The 20,941-nt window shown below is 37.3% G+C and overlaps 1 protein-coding gene across 1 annotated transcript in view; it reads right to left on the bottom strand.

The window, feature by feature from the left end:
• The window catches only part of EYS (eyes shut homolog), a gene marked incomplete at both ends in the record, with an annotated part of 840,074 nt that overhangs the window by 575,206 nt on the left and 243,927 nt on the right, over positions 1-20,941 (bottom strand). The window contains one exon of the mRNA XM_082480747.1: positions 1,700-1,821. Within this exon, the coding sequence (XP_082336873.1) occupies positions 1,700-1,821 (122 nt within the window). The remainder of the gene's footprint in view (positions 1-1,699; positions 1,822-20,941) is intronic.

Below are 20,941 nucleotides of genomic sequence, written 5' to 3'. Positions count from 1 at the left end.
TGGGGCCCCCAACATAAGAAGACATGGTACCTGTTGGAAAGGGCCCAGAGGGCCATGAAGATGAACAGAGGGCTGGAGCACCTCTTCTATGAAGACAGGCTGAGAGAGTTGGGGTTTTCAGCCTGGAGAAGAGATGCCTCCCGGGAGACCTTATAGTGGCCTTCCAGTACCTAAAGGGGGCCTTCAAGAGAGCTGGGGAAGGACTTTTTACAAGGGCATGTAGTGATAGGATGAGGGGGAATGGCTTCAAAATAGAAGAGGGTAGATTTATATTGGGTATCAGGAAGAAAATTTTCACTACGAGAGTGGTGAGGCACTGGAATAGACTGCAAAGGGAACTTGTGGATGCCCCATCCCTGAAGTGCCCAAGATCAGGCTGGATGGGGCTTTGAGCAACCTGGTCTAGTGAAAAGTGTCCCTGCCCCTGGCAGGGGGTTTGGAACCTAGGTGATCTTTAAGGTCCCTTCCAACCTATACCATTTCTATGATTACTGGCATTGGCATCATATTGTTAGGAGTAGGCTAGATTGAGGTTCCCCTTCCCCTGCAACTCTAGTTTAAAGCCCTCTTCATGAGCTTGGGAAGCCTCTGACTGAAGATAGTGCTCCCCTTCTCTTACAAGTGGACCCCATTAGGCCAAAGTAGACCACATTTCTCAAAGCAAGTCCCACGGTCTAAGTAGCTAAACCCCTGGCTTTGGCACCGGGAGCAGACTGGACTGCCTTACTGAGCTCCAGAGCCTCTCTCATGCAATGCATCCTTCCTCTTCACTCTGCAGAGCTGTGAAGCCGTTCTGCAAGGGCACCTCAGGTTTCAGGGGGAAGTCTCTTCCTCCTGCTGGTCCTTGCTGTCACAAGCTTCCATTCTTCTGTGTTACTATCCTCCCTCCTTTCTATGTGTGCCAGTGGGGGAGCTTTTGGCTGTGGGCTGTTGCTCCACTGCAGACTGCACTTGGAACCAGCTCTCTATCTCCTTCTCAGCCTCCCTGATATTACATAGCCTCCTCACTGCTTCCTGCAGCTCAGAGTTTACATTCAGATAAAGAACTGTTCTAATATTGACATCATAATACAGGTAAACCCCTGCTACAAGTAAGAGAAGCTGATAGCTAGATTGCTTACGGAGTTCTTATTCTCATAATACTGAAACAAAATCATTTTTAAATCATGAATGCATGCATGAAATAAAGATTGGGGTTTGAGTTAAAAACAATACGGTTAGCATCAAGTCCTCATTTCTCTCAATTTCTCCCAGTGTAACTGTAAATTTTAGTTAAATTACTATTTTGTTGTCATTTTAAGCCACAGGGTGGCAGCAATGATATAATCTCTTCATCTAAAATTGTACAACTATGTCCACTCCCACTACTTTTACTCTTAAAGCATCTCCTGTGCTCACAGAGAATATATGACAGAAAGAGATTCTACATTTTCTTTGACAAAATACAGTTCCAGATTAGATTACTTGCTAAGTGTTTTGAATTGATTCATTTTTTGACTCATCCATCTACAATTAATTATGTCTGCTGACATGACTTCAAATGAATATGCAGTGAAGCAGTGTACCCACGACATAAGTTGTTTGCTCATCTTGGTGTAATAACATTCCATTCCCCAAGCTGAGAAATAAAAGAATAACTGGATGTATAAGTCTGTCATTCCTGGAACATAATCATATAGTGAGAAAATGCAACACTTACCGATAGCTGTTGAAAAGATCCATGCAGGTGCCATTGTTTTTACAAGGTTCCGAATTACATTCATTTGATTCATATTCACAAAATGTTCCTTCCCATCCAGGCAAGCAAACACACTGGTATCTCTGTAATGTATTAATTAAAATAAATAATGTTACTTTTTGTCTTTTTAAAACAATTACAACAGGCATTATTATTGATTGTTGTGCATTTTTTTGTCTTCTAACAGGTGTTTCACCATTTCAAAACTTGAAAATTTTATAAATATATCAATAATTTGACCTACTGATATAATGAAAAAAGAGGATATGAGGCAGGTATGCAACACCACTTATTATTCACCTTTTTGTATAATCAACTTGTGTACCCCAAATCCTTTACTATCTTTTCCTCCCTCCTCCAAGTGTTTCTAATAAAAGGTATTATGTCTTCTATAAAATTACTTTGCTTAGTGGACAGGACAGTATTACACTGACATGCCTAAAACACAGGTATTCACAGTCATCTGAGTTGTACTGTTCAGCATGCAATCCAAACAGAACTCAATATAAAATAATTTATTAAGGAAATTCTTGGGATTATATAGCTATCCAACTTGTTTAACACATTTTATATGAAATTATGCCCAAGTATCTTAATTAAGCAGTACTAGACAACTCATGACATGAGGAATACTGTCTCCTGTACAGTGCTATTAGATAGAATACAGGTTGTATAAGGTAGTAACCCAGATAGCATAAATATAAGTCTTCCAGCTCTATAGCGATAGCATTAAATATACTAATGATCAGGACTTCCAGCTCTATAGTGACAGTGCTAAATATACTAATGATCAGGTGTTGTGAGTACTAAATTTCTGACTGATTAAACTGAACTTCAGCAGCGTGTATATCCATTTCAAAATGACATGTATTATAGGACATTTTTCATTGCACTTCAAAGCTATTATACCAATTGTAACCACACTCCAGTATTATCTCCAGCTTCAAAATTACCCGGTATCTGCATGCAATGGGGTGTTTGACATAGTCTCACAGAACTGAAAAGTATAAAGCATCTTTTTCCTGCTTATGTGTCTATGTTGTGGTTTAGCCCCAGCCAGCAACAAAGAACCAAGCAGCCCTTCGCTCACTCCCCCCACCCTGGGGTGGGATGGGGGGGCAACTGGAAGAAAAAGGCGTAACTCGTGGGTTGAGATAAAGGAGGTTTAACAGAACAGCAAAGAAAGAGGAAAACAACAACACTGACAAAGGAATATACAAAACAGAATTAACACACAACCGTTCACCAACTGGAACCAAAAAAAAACCCAGCCCACTCCCCAGCGGCAATTTCTGCCTCCCCCAGGCCAGCTCCCCTGCTATATATTTAGCATGATGTCACATGGTACTGGAATACCTCTTTATCAAGTTTGGATCAGCCATCCAGGCTGTGACCCGTCCCAGCTCCTTGTGAAAATTAACCCTATCCCCGCTGGAACCAGGACATTCTAGCCAAAAAAAAAAAAAAAGAGAGAGAGAGAAAGGTGAACATCTGCTGAAATGATTATTAATTAGAGAGGGGCAGCAATACAAACACTTCCATTCAGCAGAAGTTTTAATTGCTTCTTTTGGAACATGCTTGCTTCTAACAGGGCTTCTTTCTACCAAAAGTTAGGAAACACTTTAATGGTAAGTATGACTAATGTGAATTATTTCATTACTTGCTAAACATTGCAACAGCCTTCAAGGCTAGATTTTAATGCCTATTAAAATCCATGTAAATTAGAAGCCATTTAAAGACAGCAAACAAAAGTTGAGTTTTTTGAAAGCTGAGTGCATAAATATACTGCCATAGCATGACAATCAACTGCATAACATAGCGTTGTGGCACCTACAGGTGTTTACAGTCTGAAAATCACATTGCTGCATTTTAGCTGTTTTGTTACTGAATTCGCACTTTGGAAACAGAGCAATTGTGTTTCAAAGAGATATGGACTATGAGCTTTTACACTAACAGTAAAGAGAAATTATTTAATTTCCTAATACAGTTTAAAAATACATTAAGTTAAGCAACAGAACTCTGAAGGAAATGCATATTGGGCAATTGTGCCAGACCTTTCTATGATGATACTCTTACTCTCTCTTGCCAAGTTAAAAGCCTAGAGTATTTTATTGGAACAAAGTTAACAAAATAAAAAAGAAAGGCAGTTAATGGTTTAAAGTCAAGCTCAGTATGATCATCCTGATGTGTTATTTAATGGGGAACAGCTCCACCGATTCCAGTACTTAAAATTAAAATATTTACATATATATTCTACTCTAGTCGGTCAACTCAACTTTTGCGCCAATTTGTACCTAGTGTATTTGTGATTTGTATTTTTCCCAACTGCATTCTATTTGTTTTGCGCTCATATTGACTAATATAGTTGCTATGCTTGCTTGTGACACGTCCATGGTTTCTGTAACACGGATTTTCTGAACCCACTCAGACATATTTTAAAAGCCAGAAAATAAAATTGAAGGATATCTTTCCGAGTTAAGATAGGGCATTCTGACAAATATCAAATGTCAGTAACTTATCTACAGAGCAAAATAAGACAACAGAAAAATAATTGCCTGAAAGCAGGTTTGACACTCAAGATGACCTCAGTATATATGGGTGAGTTAACTACATATTCTAGAAAAAAAAAAAAAGAAAGTAACATTTTCTCCTCCATGTTTTACACAGGCAAGGCTATTCCGTGCAACTAAAAACAAATTCCAACCTGTGGACTCCATCTGTTAGAAAAAAAATAATCTTAATTGATAGTTTACTGTTACTGCTCTATACTCCTGAACTCTGGCTCAAGAACTGCAAAATATTCTCTGTGAAGAGAGAGGAAAATTGTCAGCGTGAGTCCACGAAGTGGGAAATATTTGAAGTGATAGTAAATCAAAGTTTAATATAGGAGACAACAAGATTTTGTTAAAATATTTTGTATTTTTTAAATAAAATAATGAGAGGCAAACTTGGAAAGAGAAAACAATATTCTGGGAGTTGTGCCAAAGAAAGAAAAAAGAAAATACATTGAGACAAACTATATTACTAGCCCACATGTTAATGCTTTCTATTACATCATAGCCACACCCTAATTAGTTATTAAATATTTTAATGAATTGGAAAGTTTTTCTGAGATGTCCTCAATTCCCTGCATATTTATCAGTGCCTTGAAAACAAGTGTTAGAATGGAAAAAAAAAAAGATGCTTCAAACACACAGGCAAAAATGGGGAATTCATACCCACAAGTAACTATCAGACACCTCTTAAAAACTGTTCTATTGCCAGGTTAGGTTTTCACATAAATCAGGAATGTCAGATAATGACCTGCTTCCAAAACAACTCTTCCAGAAATAGTTTACAAAATTAGAAGTGAAAGTAGGCTGACAATACTTTTGTTTAGAAAACTGAAGTTTTTTTTCTAATCTCACTAAATAAATCTATCAATCAGCTACTGAAATTCTATGTGTTGCGGATTTCTCATTACAGGATTGTCACATCAAGCACAAAACATTACTCACACACATGTATATCATGCATAGATTATATGTAAACTAAAATATCTTAAATATTATTTCATCTCTGTGTAGACTATAACAGAAGGTGCCATGTTACAATAAATTATAAGTATAGGTAGATACAGAAGGTATTGATAGATACAAGACTTGGCAGAGAAGGACCTGGGGGTCTTGGTGGACACCAAGTTGAACACAAGCCAGCAATGCGCCCTTACAGCAAAGAAAGCTAACAGTATCCTGGGCTGCATTAGGAGGAGCTTTGCCAGCAGATGGAGGGAGGTGATCCTTACCCTATGCTCAGCACTGGTGAGGCCGCACCTGAAGTGCTGTATCAGTTCTGGGCTACCCAGCACAAGAGAGATACGAAACTACTGGAGAGTCCAGTGAAGGGCCAATAACATTATTAAGGGACCAGCACATCTCTCACATGAGGAAGGGCAGAAAGAGGTGGGACTGTCAGTCAGGACACAGTATACACTGAACACCATAAAATGACAGGACACTGCATACTATATGTATGCAGTGAATCAAGCAAGCCTGGAGGAACAAGATTTGATACCTATTTATTTATTCATTCATTTCCCTTTATTATAATTATGTATTACTATCCATTGTAGACAGGTTAAAATACATGGTACCTTTGAGTTCCTCCAAATCATCTTTTGCTTGTCCACTGAACAACACAATAAATGCATAAATAACACCATAGTTATTCCTTGTACATAGGTTTCCCTTGTACAATATAGAGCACAGTATTTATAAGACTGGGTTTTACCAGCTATACACAGGGTCAAAAAATCTCCTGTATACATATAGCTTTGGAGTCCTCAGCATAAGAAGGACATGGACCTGTTGGTGCGGGTCCAGAGGAGGGCCACAAAGATGAACAGAGAGCTGGAGCACCTCTCCTATGAAGACAGGCTGAGAGAGTTGGGGTTGTTCAGCCTGGACAACTCCGGGGAGATCTTATAGTGACCTTACAGAATCTGAAGGGAGCCTACAAGAAAGCTGAGGAAAGACAAGGGCATGTAGTGATAGGACAAGGGGGAATGGCTTCAAACTAGAAGAGGGTAGATTTATATTGTGTATCAGGAAGGCATTTTTCACTCTGAGGGTGGTGAGGCAGTGGAACAGGTTGCCCAGAGAAGTCATGGATGCCCTATCCCTGGAAGTGCCCAAGAGCAGTCTGGATGGGGCTTTGAGCAACCTGCTCTAGCGGGAGATATCCTTGACCACAGCAGAGGGGTTGGAACTAGATGACCATTAAATTCCCTTCCAACCCAAACCATTCTATGATTCTATGATATCCAGAACCATACATGCACACTAGCATGTCTACAGCAACAGCTAGCACACTAGCAACAGTGTGTGCAGTAAGAAAGTGTTATTTAAGAGCATTACCATATTTTCCTTTCTCCTACACTGTAAATGAAGAATTAATAATTTCCTTAAGCCCCAGCCAATGTTATTTGGCTGGAAAATGGCAGCTGAACATCTAGTAAATAGAAACAACTATGAAAAAGGTTCATCACACACAACAAGGATCTGAACTATGAACATGGTAAATCTTCAAGCCTGTACTTTACATGTGTAGGTTGAGCAGAGTTTTTACCACACATATATATATTCTAGGTACTTTTTCCATGTCTAGAGCAAAACTTGAATGGAAGTAATTTCATTTTTAAAGATCCTATGGAGTTGGGGTATTTTGGGGGGATGTTACAGATTTTTAATTTTTTATTAAATAGAAAGGACAAAAATATATCTTGCCTGGAAACAGAAACACATTAACAGAAATGTAGAAATCTCCCTTTATTCCGTTTGTTTTGAGTTCTTCTGCCAGACTATGTTTCCTGTGGCGCAACTGTTTTTCCATTAAGGCCAAACAGGATGAGCATATCATAAGCACACTTATCACTGGCGCATCATGGGAAACATACTCCAGCAAGAAACGCTAGGTTTGCATTTGAGACATTTTTTCTCCTGAAACATTCTGGTCTCTTTGCCTCCACAGAAAACTTTTCATCCCAAAATTCTATTCTGCTGGAAGCAGGTCTTCTTCCTACAGAAAACATTCATGCAACTTAATTTTGTTAGTGCTAACAGCAGTTCATTTCACCTTGTGAAATAAATGTGAACATAAAAATGTAAGCATCTGTGAAATCATATTTGCAATTGCTCTAAACCATATTGAGTTGCTAACATTATTTATGCAGCCTTTTTTATTAATTTAAGGGACTTTTCTGAGTTGCTACTTTAAGGTTTCACTTTTAAGCTATTATTGATTTAACCATTTACATATAACCATACATATTCACTAGCAAAACTAGATTATTCCCATTTTTTATGACATTGTTTTCATTATGCAAGTCTGTTTGCACTTACATCCTATATAAGCAAGCTTATTTAAAAGAATAATAAATTTAAAAACCTGTTCATGTTCAGTTGGTTTAACCCTTACTTTAATTTTTACTAAAGTAATCCAAGCTAAAACAAGATCTACATAGTGAAGTCCCAGCAACTACACTACCTTTCAGTCTTCTGGTAATTAATTATTTACCTGTTTGTTCTTCAGAGTATGTTGGAACAGTGAATGTATTAATAGTGTTGCTCCACAAGAAAATTAACTTCTGAGGCATGAAGACAATCTACAATTGGCCATTTTTCCTAGTCTGAAAGACATATATGGCTTGCTCTAATATTACTAACTATAAAAGTCAGATCACCTAACTCATAGTAAAGAAACACTTTTTGGGGCTAAGTGCCATGAGGTTTGCAATGATTATTAATTGGATGAAAAATTATAATAAGCAACATGAAAGACAGGTGAAAAAAAGTATGAAACATGGATTTGGAAGTGTAGAAAATGTACAATAAAAATTCTGATTTCTAAACAGTGCCACAACAACTGAAAGGTTCTGATAAAACCACTATTTAAAAATCACCAAGATCACTTACTGAATCTTATTATTAGAATCATAAGCTGTCATATTCTTACGCATTACTTTATAAAAAAAAGTTTTTTTTCTATTTTACTCTTGCTACATAAGTTACAAAGCCTATGTGATTTTTGCACAGAGCACTGCAAAATCTGAAATACTAGGATAGATAAGTACTAGCTATCTATAGAACTTGATAGCATTATGGATTTTTAAAACCTTACCTACTCTCTATTTTTATTCATATATCCTTCCCTAAACAGTTTGACATGTTAAAAATGCTGACCAGTATAATTATTTGTCCTTCCAAACCTACTTATGTTCTAATATTCTAATAAACCTAAGTCATTATAAATTATATATTACCTGATATCAAGGATAAAACAGAATTTAATTTAAATTTTAAGCAAGGCTTATGAGAGAAACAAAGAACATTTTTAATTTGCTTATCTCTCCAACCTTTTAAATAATGAATTAGTTAAATTAGCAAGAAGGAGCATATTTCAAACAGCTAGTACAGGCAAAGTTTGATGTGCTGTACTGAGTTTTGCCTTACATTGTACTATTTCTATATCAGTGTATATAAAATGCATTTAATAAATATGTGCAAAAGTATGATTTTTATCTTCTTTCAATAGCACACCTGTAGCAAAGACAAGTTTACATTTTCATTCAATGTGGGCTCCAGCTTAAAATATGGCTGGTATCTAGACATGCTGCGTATTTACAACTCTAACTGCACTGTACTGTAATTTGTCACAAGGAAAATGATCTTAAATGGGAATACTAGTTATTTGCACTGCAGGTCTTTATACACTAGCATTTCATAAAATGGTGGCTTTGCTAATAAATTCATAATCATCACTGCTTTTAATATTGATCATTTTAAAGTGACACATTTTAAAAATACAATATTTTGTTGAAAGTTCAGTACTCTTAAAATTAAATCATGAGTAATGCTACCAACAGACTTCTCTTCAAATTATTTTAGATTTCACGTTCCCATTGCAAAAGAATGCTGACCTGTGCCTTTAGAATCCAATCAACTATTTCCATCACTGCTTAGATATGTCAGTTATCATAGTCCAAAGGAAATCTTGTTGGGGATTTCTGTGTGGGGATTCATCCATAACATGCTGAGGCATACAAACATGCAACACAGTTTTTACTCATATTGACACAGGTTTTCTATTTGAGAACGGCCAATATTAAACATTATGTAAGTGTTAGGTTTGCAAAAAAAAAGGAAAAATAACAAATCCTGTGATCTTATGTTCTTCTGGTTGTTTTAAAATGTTACTCTATGACGCACTACAAGAAATATGAGCATTGCATGACCATAAGCATTTAAGAACAATCATTAAAATAAACTGTGATAGTCAAAGTCAAACTGGGAAAGATTCTTCTTAGGAAAGCTGAAGGATTTCTGGGAAAGAAAGTCAGTTTTGATTTGATTTTTTTTTTTTTACTGTTTTTAGAAGTGTAATTCTAAGCATAAACCTAATCTAACCAGACTAGAAGTAATTTTATAACAAAGCAAAGTCAGTTTGAGATCTGTTACGTAATTAGTAATTGATGATAGATTATTTTTTTTTTGTCTCTATTTCTTGACCTCTGCCATTTATTCTCTTTATACTCTTCTTTCCTTCCTCTCCTACAAGCTTACTAGGAGATGTGTCAAAGAAATCGCCTTCAATGTGACAGCTACTGAACAGCTCAGGAAAACTAATGAAAAACAACAGCCTTAAGTTGTTTGTGCAAAATAACCCAAATAACTAGTCCAGCTAGTGACAGACATCTGAGTATCAGCCTTTGATCAGTGTACCTGGTTTGACATTTAGCTGAATTGTTCAATGAATACTGAAAGCTCATAAACACGTTACTGTTAAGCAGAAGTACCGACAGGAACTTGACCCACCTAAAAGCTTGTCTGGAGCTTTCAGTCTGCCCCTTGACCTCAGGTAACAGGAGAGCTATGGGAGTTAACTGCGAATATTCCAAAGAAATAGTCAAGGTACTGACAAACAGAAATAACATTTTGCTTCTGAGTTTCAAACCTGGTGTTGCTGCTGGTAGCTTTTTAAATAAAGTAAGAAAAAGCAGTAAAACAACTACTGTTTTCCATAAAACAAATGCTATCTGGTACCTTACACAACAGCTTATTCAAATTTAGATCTTAAGCATACAACCATTATCACATCAGTACACTTCCAATACCACAAAGTGCCATTTTTGCCAATCTCAGGCTCAAAAGTAGGGGAAAGTTAAAGAAACGGGCTGTTCTGAAAATACTTCAACCCAAATATTCTTAGAAGCACCCAGATATTCACAGAACTATTTCAAGTCAAATTTGCTCTTTTGAACTTTCACTCATGCCTACTTTAAATTTATAGAGCATTTCAGTATAATAAATCACATTACAAATTAATGTGCTGCCTCTACCACATCTAAGACAAAGAGGTGAGTTTTTGAAAGTGCCAAACGTGGGTACTTGTGCCCTGCTTTAAGTATGTCTGGCATAAATACAACCAGCTACACAGCTAATAGATATGGCTCAAGGAAAAGATGACTCTGTAACCAACAAATTTTATTCAATCTAGTCCAGTATTAGTATGTAAACTTGAAGATACTTTATTCAATCTAATCCAGTATTACTATAAACTAGAATAAGAGGGTTTCAAAATCATACACACAAGCTGCAAAAGAAAGTGATGTCGTTCTCCAAACTGAAAGACATGATACAAGGACCAGCTCTAGTGATAAGACAAAATTGTTGACAGAGCCTCTGGACTGGATAAAGGAAATTGGTTTTGTGAGAAACGCTCACGGTATTGAATTTTAGGCCAGGGCAAATTCGGTGGAGCAAAGAATATTTATTACTGTGCTGGGAGTTACACAGGGGATTTCTCCTTCTGTGGCTCATTTTTCCTTTACAAACGCTTGTTTTTATTTTGTATTCCTTATACTTATTTACGTTTCTTCTTGGAACCTAATTTGCATAATCAATGAGTTTTCGGAACACAACCAACCCTCAATTACATAATCAATGAGTTCTTGGAATGCAACCCACCCCGCAATTTATATAATCAATAAGTTCTTGGAACACAACCCACCCCTGAGCACGCCCCCTCCCTTCTAGCGGTGCAGGTGCTATGCTTCCTCAGGGGTAATGACTACCAGGATGGTAGTCATTAGAGGGAGGCTCGAAGTCTTTATCACCATGTCCTTCTTGTGGCTTCTTCGTTCTTTACACTCCTGTGGTTATCTTAGCTAACTACACCGCCCTTTGTTCTGCAAGTTTCGGTACTTCCAACTGTTCCTTTCGTCTGATATTCTGTGTAACGCTATCCCTTTTCCAAACGCATAGCGAGCACACGCCCACCTTAGCTGACGCCATCGCAAGCACACGTTCATTTTAGCTGAAGCAATTTTTTTGCTAAATTACTTATTACAGTTTAATACAGCAACTATAAGCCTATGAAGAACAAATTATGAGAACAGGAGAAGGGAGGGTGGGGGGGGGAACCACGACCTGACCTAACAACATAAAGACAAACATCAAGAAGCATAACACTAGAAAAAAGACAGAAACCTAGACTTTTTGTGACAAAACGCGACCCGATCAACCTCAATTAACCATAAATTTCTTCATTAATATTAGATTCTTATGACATTAAGTTTACCCCATTGTCTCTGAACCATGCCGACCGGCTGGTCATGCGGCGACGCTGCATTTCAGTACCTCACAGCAACCCAGAAGAGCTGTTTGCTCTCACTGGAAAGATCCGCTTGCTCGTTTCCTTCTAAAAAAAAAAACCAACGTGAAGATATGCTTCTCTAGCGTGGCAGCCTGGCTACACGGTGAGCACTGCTTAACCCTTGCTGACCATCACGCCATTCCCCTGTCAGTAGCCGCTAATGGCGACGCTTGCCGGCCTGCAGAGAACCTTCCAGACAGACAGGCGGGGAGCACCCGCGCAGCGACAGCCAATCGCCAGGCGCCGTGGGAACCTGAACCAATCAGAACTGCGTATTCCCTCTTTGTCCCTGTGACTGACAGGAGCTGTGGTGGCTGAGGGAGAAAGCCGGCAGAGGCGCCACGGGAGGCGGCTGGAGAGCTATGCGGCGCGAATGGCGACGAGGAGGGGACCGACCCTCATGGCTGGGGTCGCTGCCCCGACTCCTCTCACCTCCTTCTGCGCTGTATCGCCTTCCTCAACCCCCAGCGCCGCAGGGCAGGGACGCCGTGTGAGGAACCTTTACCCTGGCCCACCCAGCTTCTCTCCCAGGCTGCCCCATCTCCTCCTCCGCGGGCAGAGAGGTGTGTCGCTCATTAACGTTAAATGCATATCTGTGACTAAAAGTGCTTTCACATCCGAGCCCAGTGGCTTCTTACGCTGTCAGTTGGGCCTCAAACAGCATCATTTGGCTCAAAGTCTGTGAGCGGTGAGGGCTCCTGCCATGAGCAGTTCAGGCTGGTGTCTGGTAGCCGCCCTCAACTGATGTGCTGTAGTTATCTTACAGGGTACGCTTTCAAATAGAATAGGCGGCGCTAGTATTAGGCTATGAGCATGCAAATGAAGACGCAAAGCTCAGCACATAAACCAATTGGAAATCATATGTCTGTACCAACACAGAGATAAACAAGGTGTGCATTGGAAATCAGGTATTTGAACGAATGAGAGCATGGATCCGCATTCACCTGGGGCTCAATTTGCAACTCTTGGGGTTTGACTGTGCTGGTTTTCAGAATTGTGTCATCGTTCTTTGCTTTTTTTAATTAGATTAACATGCATAGAAGTTTAAAATATGGGGAAGACTCCCCCATGTATTTAGCTCATACAGCTAGATAGTTCCTAATGTCCAGGTAGCACTGTCCATGCCTTTATGAGGAAGTTCAGCATCTTTATTGCCGAGAGTTTTGTCACTCCAAGCCCCGTGCTGCAGCTCCTGGAAGGCCAGTGGGATGCCTGGAGTTGGACGGGTCGTGTTCCCGAAAAGGGGAATTCCAGTGTTCCAGGATTCTGAATCACTAAGTGCAGCTTAATTTTCTAGAATTTACCTCAGGACAAAAATAACACAGCGGTGCAGATGTTTGTATTTGATATGTGTCCTCTGTATTGGAAATTAAACCTCAGTGCTCTTTTCACTGTTTCTTCACTCAGTCTTGCATTAACTGATAATGCACACCTGAAGTTCATTCATACACTAAAAACTTGGAAGAGTCTGTTAGCAGAATCACCTAGTGATAGCTGCATTCACAAGTTATAAAAATTCATAGCAGTTTCTGATTGCAAGAGAATTTCTGTAACTACCACTTCTTGTCTCAGCGTGGCTTGTTACAGGGATCAATACTTTATGGGAAAGGCAAAAATTGTGTCCAACAGTCTAATTCACTTGTTATGTCACATGATTTATAAATAAATCACCGGAAGTCAAATACAAGTACTCTTTTGAAAACCAAATTATTTAATTGAAAAACCAATGAGAGCTTACTTTTGAGGCTTCTTCTAAAAATCTTGTCAATTAAAACATGAATAAAGAGATTGTAGAACAGGACACAAAAGTTAATACTGAGATATCTTTTAATTAGCTAAGGGTTGTCACCGTTTTAAAGATACAGTTTACCAGAAGGAAGAGAGAGAGAAAAAAAGGAACTGAGTAATAGCATTGTGACCAACGCCCACCATTTCTAGAAATTTTTCCAGTCGCGCATTTATCTCCTCTTTTGAATGTGTTTGTTTTACTTTGTCTTGAAAATCAGACCATAATTTTAACAGCAACAGCAGCAGCTCTAGTCTTTAATAACCTGTTTCTCTTCTTTCTGAAAAATCCAAGTTAATTCTAGATTTATTAGCATATTAGAGGACTATTAAGAAGGGATTTCCATTATGAAACGTTTATACAGGTAAGAGAAAAGGGAATAGGAGTATTCTTGTTATAAAATCCTAACTTAAGACTTTACATTCAAATGTTAAGAACTGTCTTGCCCTCTTTCTCTGTTTCCTAACAAATAGTTAAAATGAATGTTAATAGTATTTAGGATGACGTGATAAAACCATCAATATTTTGCGCTGTAATTAGACTACACTGTGATCTTAGGGAAGTTATGCTTTAAGAAATTATGACTTTGGATTTTATGGTTCTATCTATATTTGGTATAGTAAAGGTTAACAACTCTACCTGTTAACTCATATTTTGTGTGAGAGAAAGAAGAGGCTTTTCTCTCTGTTTGATAGCAGCAAATTTAAAGACTTTCATTCTAATCTTGTAAGGCTGTAAAAATATTTAATCTTAGCTATTACTTTTTCTGTCTCATTTCCACTCCCTAGGAGAGCTTGATCTTATTGAGGACAATCATCTTTTGTAATTTTCATGTTGTGGGCTTTCCTGGAGTTTGCCTCTTATTACTCAAATGAAGTTCTATTTTTGAATATTGAGGATGTTTGCCTACAGGACTTCAGGATGCTCCTCACCTTTTAATGGTATTGCAAGCACCATACCCACTACCCATATTTATTTAATCTATTATAATTTATGATGCTGGTGCATGGTTAAGGCTTTTCTTCATTCTTGGGGTTTCAGCAGCATATTGATGAGACAGGCAATCTCATCAACAAGTCACAAAAAGATTATTTGTGTCTGAAATTTGTCTACAAATGTGATAAATTGCATTTCTTTTCCTATCTGTTTAAGTGCAGTTGTTTCATCAATTAGGCCACTGACTCTCTCTTTCTGTTTCTTTATTGTCCCTCCTTCTCTCTCCACCACTAAAGATGCTTTATGCCCTGTCAGGAACTGGCTGAAGGTGTCGATTTGTGCAGCCATTGCAGCTAATGGGATGATAGCAAGGGATACTATAAGCCAACAGGGGGAAAAAAAAAAAAAAAAAAAGAAGTACTGAAATGCAAAACTGATAGGAATGTGAGGAGACAGTGGTGGACCCTGGAGGGAGGTACTGACTTAGGGAGCTTTAAATTGCGGAAAGCAGTAGCAAAATAGAATAGGAAAGCCAGGTAGGGATTTGAAGATTCAGAGCAATGAGAGCATGAAAGGACATAACCTCTGACTAAGCAATCTTTATTAGCATTTGTAGATCTTTAGCAAATCTAATTTTGATCATCTTGTGTTAATGGGTCAAATTGAACTGAGGGATGCTGTGGAGAAATGGATTTTCTGCAGGTTGGAAGAAAAAGGCTGCGAGAGCACTGTGAGAACTCTGGACTTAGGAGATGGCCATAGTGTATTTCCCACTAGCCATCTCAGGCACATAAATTTAGGACCATGGTTTGCCAGGACACTCATGCAAGATTCTTACTCTCTCCCTTTTTCACCTACAGTGTCATCTTTTTTTGTTCCTGAGGCACAGCAATGCTATGTGAAATAATTTTAAGATGATAATATCAGGAAAATATAAACATGTATGCATATACAAAAACTCCATTTGGTTAAACAATGAGGAAATAGAGAATTAGTTTTCTCAATGCAGTATCAAATAGAAGTTTTCCAAAGAAAAGATTACCATTAAATACGAGTCTCACAAATTACTTGTTTTTCAGGAATTCCCCAAAATTTTCTGCTTTGTCATTTTCAAAGCATAGTAACCAATGTCAGTGTCCTTCTACAAAACTTTGGTATCCGTTGCTTGCTGAAAATCATTCCACTCATATTTATAAATATATAGTTTCAAAATAATGTTTTAAACCAGAAGAATATTGGGGTAGAGAGGGCATTTTTGCATGTACAGCATAGCTTTTCTTAAAATATTTTATTAAGGATATTGAGATACAACAGAACACACTTATCTGTCATCTAAAAAAAATCAGATTTCAAATTCTTTTTACTTCATGTGTCTCACTAAATTCTATGTTTGTATTTTCACCTTGGATATATGCCCAGAGGAAAGTGAAACTGTAAGTTGATCCAACAGCATATGACTTAACTTTTTATATTAAATCAATATTATACTGGGAGTAGTTGATTTACTTTTTTCTTTTTCTTAACTTTAACAGAAAACTTTTGTATTTTCTTTTAAAAAGTGTAGTATCAGTGTACAAGCATGTGTTAAAAGGCCCAAAGCTCTTAGCCCTCTGGATATAAAGTGAAAACTGAGTAAGTTGAGTCCCATACTGGATTCTTGTGTTACTGAGGCAGAATCTTAATATATTAAGGACCAATTATGTTATACTGCTGACTCAGACTTGAGGCTGAGCTCTCTAAAAAGGGAAGCATACACCTGGGACACTGTAGAAGGCAAGTGTAAATTTTTTCTTGGATTTCACTTGCCATCAAATTGGAGTCAATTTACTCCAGTATGGAAAGGGTATAACTTACTTTCTCATTTGTAACAACTCACACCCAGCATAGGCCTAAAGAAGGTAGGGACAGGCTGGTGTAGCTATAAGATGAATGAGTTACTGTTGCAAAATTTTACACCAAGAGCTAAAGGTACAGCATAGAGGGGTGGAAATTCAAGACTGAAACTTAGCTGGAAAAAAATTGGACCAGCTTCTTTGAATCAGATGTTTTAAAAAGTGGATAGTTGTAGAATTGTTTAAAATACAAATCTAAATAAGATATTTTTCTCTGATTAAATGATTGTTTCTGAAAAGTGTATATAGAGCTAGAAAATATCACTGCTTGAGAATGCTGAACGTTGAAAGTTATTTTAAAAATCAAAATTATTTCAAGAATTGTTCCTGCTCTTATTTTCATTTGCATAATGTGTGTGTAATCTTCTGAAAGATAATACAGCAGAAGAAAACAAAGCAGAGCTCTGTAATATTCTGTACATTGAGAAATCACAAGATAATGAAGTGCACCAGAACATCTTGCTGTTTTGGTGTTTCATTAAACATGCATACTGTGAGCAAGAATAAAGAATATTTGTTTACTGATATGTATGGAAAAAGCCAGCATAAGCACTATTCTGGATTAGTTGCCGCCATTTTACTAAATAATAGATGAGGAAGGAGGTCTCAATTTTATAAGGCAAACAGGACGGTGCTTATTTAGGATACAAACCCTTAATTTATAATGAATAGTCTCTTCATTTAAAAATGAATATGAGAAGCAGACTGGAATCTTTATCTGAAATTTAAAACAACCCAAAGGTTTTTAAATTAAGAAAATAATTTTTTTCAGAATGACCATTCTGTTAGTGAGCAATTACAAAATAATAAAAAGTAACTGAGCACATACACATACACACACACACACATAATCTTTGTAGGAGACAATGACTTTGTGCTCGTGTTTAGTTTTTCCAGAAACATATCAAGCTTCCTTCTATGTACTCCTTTCCTCATGAAAAACACAGATATACTTAGGAGAAGGAAGAAGTGCATTTGCCATCTAACTGCCTAAGCAGCCAAATGGGAGGGACTTAGATTCACAGGAATAAATTGCAACAGTACAAAGGACAGTACAAAACTGAGTTTTAAAGATTCTGTAGGTAAGGATAAAGCAGTGCTATGCATTGGGAGTATGTGACCAAAACAAGAATCAAGTCTAGAAGTAGGGTCAGGAAGTGTGAAAATCACCAGGGACATGAAGAAAGAGATGGCTGTCATTCCAGGCAAGAACAGTGTGAAATAACAAAAAAGAGCAAACTGTACTAATTGCTTCCCCTTCTCGTCTTTCTTCCCTCAACATGTGATTCAGTCAGAGAAAACATGGGTTTCTAGTAGTAAAATGGTAAATAAAACTTGGTAACCCAAAACTTGGTAACCCAAGGGCAGTGCAGACAAGGGTGGAGGAGATGCAGCTGCCTAAGTTATCTCACAGGAACAGGTTTCAGACTTTTGGGGGATTCGCTCAATTCACCTCTACATACATGTGTATTTTTAATGCTGCAGATAAGACAATCACATAATGACTTACAATTATAAGACTTTGCTGTTTTAATACAGTGATCCTAGAAGGGGGAGAGAGTATCTCTAAGCATTCAAATGTAAAATTACTAGTTACTACATTAAAAAAAATTCTTGTGGCTTCAATCTCACTGATAATTACAGTTAATTTTTTTAACATCTTCCTAAAAGAAGCTTCCTCTTTTTCCTCCATCCTTCTATTGGCTTTGAAACTTTAAACAAGAGCAATTCAGTGAGACAAGGATGTATTTTTTTTTCACATCATTGGCCAGCTAGTGACCTTGAAGTAGTCTGCAGTAACAGCTACATCTATGCTGGTGGGTTAAACAGTGACAAGACATGGACAGTGTCCCAGCACTGAAACTTGATAATTTCCACCATTAAATCATTAGAATGATCCGGTCCCTAGAATGCTTCCTGCCTGAGACAACCAGTGCGCTTTCAAACACTTCAGATGCACAGTTCAGCAGTAACCATGGCCAGAGGACATTCCCAACATAAAATTTCTCAGTTACAACCATGTAAGTATTGCTGTGACTTTTATATTTCTGGGGAATGATATTTTCACAGAAATTAAGTCTGCAGTGCATTTTTCTCTCACCTACAGGCTAGAGAGAAAAATATAACAAAGATACTCTGATACACCCTTGCTAAATAAAACGTGGCTATGTTTGATATGTGTTCTGCTTATCTGCCAGTTTCGAAACAGAAGGAAATTTGGTAGGTTTGAAAATATAGTTTATCATAAGGAAGAGAAAAAAAAATTACATCTGACAGTAGCGGTGAAATAATCAGGGTGATTCAAAAGAATAGGAGAAGATTTAGACAGCTGTTGTAAGGAGGACAGAGGAGGAAAGCCTAAAACTTTGTAGAAGTCTGGGTTTTCTAGATTACCGTACATGCGATTCAGTATACTTGAACTGGGTCAAAACTAGTATTAAAATTAATTCTTGTATATTAATTACCCAGTTTTAAAATACATTTCTGATTCTTTTTTTTGTGATATGCATTTTTTTTTTTTTTTTTTTGTCTAAACCCACATTACTTTTCTGCATTTGCCACTTGTATCATGCAGAGCAGCTGGGAATGGAGACTCCAGAAATTCCTACTGAGCTGGTGGTTGTCTTAGTTCATTTCTTGATTCTTTCTTTGTAATGCTGAAAGCTTTGGTTACTTCTATAATTGGTCCCTAGTCTTTTCTGCCAAAGGGATGGTTTTTATTGCTAAAAGATCACACTAAAAAGCTTGGTTCTTTCACCCAGTTCCTTTCTTTCCCCTCAGTTAGCTATAAGTCAGTATTCCATAGAAGAAACTCACAAGAATTATTTAGCTCCCTCAATGAAATGCATACAGATACAAATATAAATAGTAGTGATTTTCTAATGGACAAAGATTTAGTGGAGAAAACCCGACAGTCTGAAAGGTAGGAATTATAAATCATTTGGGAATACCGCCAAAACCAACAGAAGTAATATAAAGCTGGACCTTGGAAGATACAGGTATATGTAACGAAGGCTGAGGAGAAAGAGGAACCAAGTTTCTACACAGTCACATATACTGTGAGAAGATGTATTTAGCCTACTGTTCATAATTACTCTTATTAATGAAATTGACACATTTAAAAGATGTAAAAAACAGCATCTCAATTATTGTTTGTTCCTCAAGCATGAAACCACTATAAAAACATGACTAAAAAGCATATGTCCATAGCCAGAGAAGACTGGGAATGTTGCCTAGGTAATAAAATCACTTTAGTTTTGGGAAAATGAAAATGCCAGGCTTTTTGATGTGCCTTTTGTGTCTTTCCTCTGTGTGCACACATGCAGAATGTACATTATTGTTCTCTATAGCACCAGGACTTTTCCCTGCAGGCTTGGACTTCTTTAGTACTCATTTAGTGACAGTCATCCAAGATGCATAGCTAACCAGCAAGTGGCAACAAAGTAAACCAAAAATGTATTGTATTTTTCTATGCTGTACAAAATACACAGCTGTTTCTCCTAAAAAAGGCCAAAAAAAAAGTGTGATATCTGAAGCTGTCAATTTCTTACAATATATATGTATTTTAGGACTAAGCTAATTTTAAGATGAAGTTTAACATTTCTCATCTAATTTTTAAAAGTACTGCATATATTCTATTAGTATCTTCAAATATGAAAATCAGAAATCGTCTTCCAGCATGAATCTTACATGAGAAATCGCTAACAGTTTTGCAGATCTTAAAGTTCTTCTACAAAGCCTGTAAAGTGCAGATACTTGTTTCAAAGGACATTTCAGACATAATATAGCAAGAATATAACACAAAGGAAGTATATAATATCAGCATGTACCAGAGTTACTCATTTTAGGGATGTCTCATACAGTTGTGTTATAATTAAGGTAGAGTATTAGATGTACTCATAAACTACAAGAAATCAGACCGGTTGAAAACTTTTGTAATCCTCCAGCAAGTCTTTTTTTTTTTTCTTCATTATTTGCATGTCTCAATGATTGCATTTGAGTGAAACTGGAATAGCAAGGTTTTGAACACTACTCGGCACCTGATGCATCAAGAAACAGGTGTAGTAAGAAATATCTTTGTCCTTAGTACTCAGAATCAAGGAACTGGAAATACCTCCCTACTAGGCTTCTATTTCATATCATTGACTGAACATTGAGACAGATGGACACTGAGATATAAGTCAAGCTTGTGACACAGTGAAGTTACCTAAAGCATCTAGTCGTTCACTTTTAAAAGAAAAGGAAAAATTTCTTCACAGAAAGGGTTATCAAACTTAGGAACAGGCTGCCTGGGAAAGTCGTTGAATCACCATCCCTGGAGGTATTTTTTTTAAAAGACGTATAGACCTGATGCTTAGGGACATGGTTTAGTGGTGGTTTTTGCAGTGTTAGGTTGAT

This window comes from Vanellus vanellus (genome assembly GCF_965231255.1).
Source record: "Vanellus vanellus genome assembly, chromosome: 3".
Classification (NCBI taxonomy): domain Eukaryota; kingdom Metazoa; phylum Chordata; class Aves; order Charadriiformes; family Charadriidae; genus Vanellus; species Vanellus vanellus.
The sequence above is the reverse complement of the archived record's forward strand: the minus strand, read 5'-3'. Positions and strand labels throughout refer to the sequence as shown.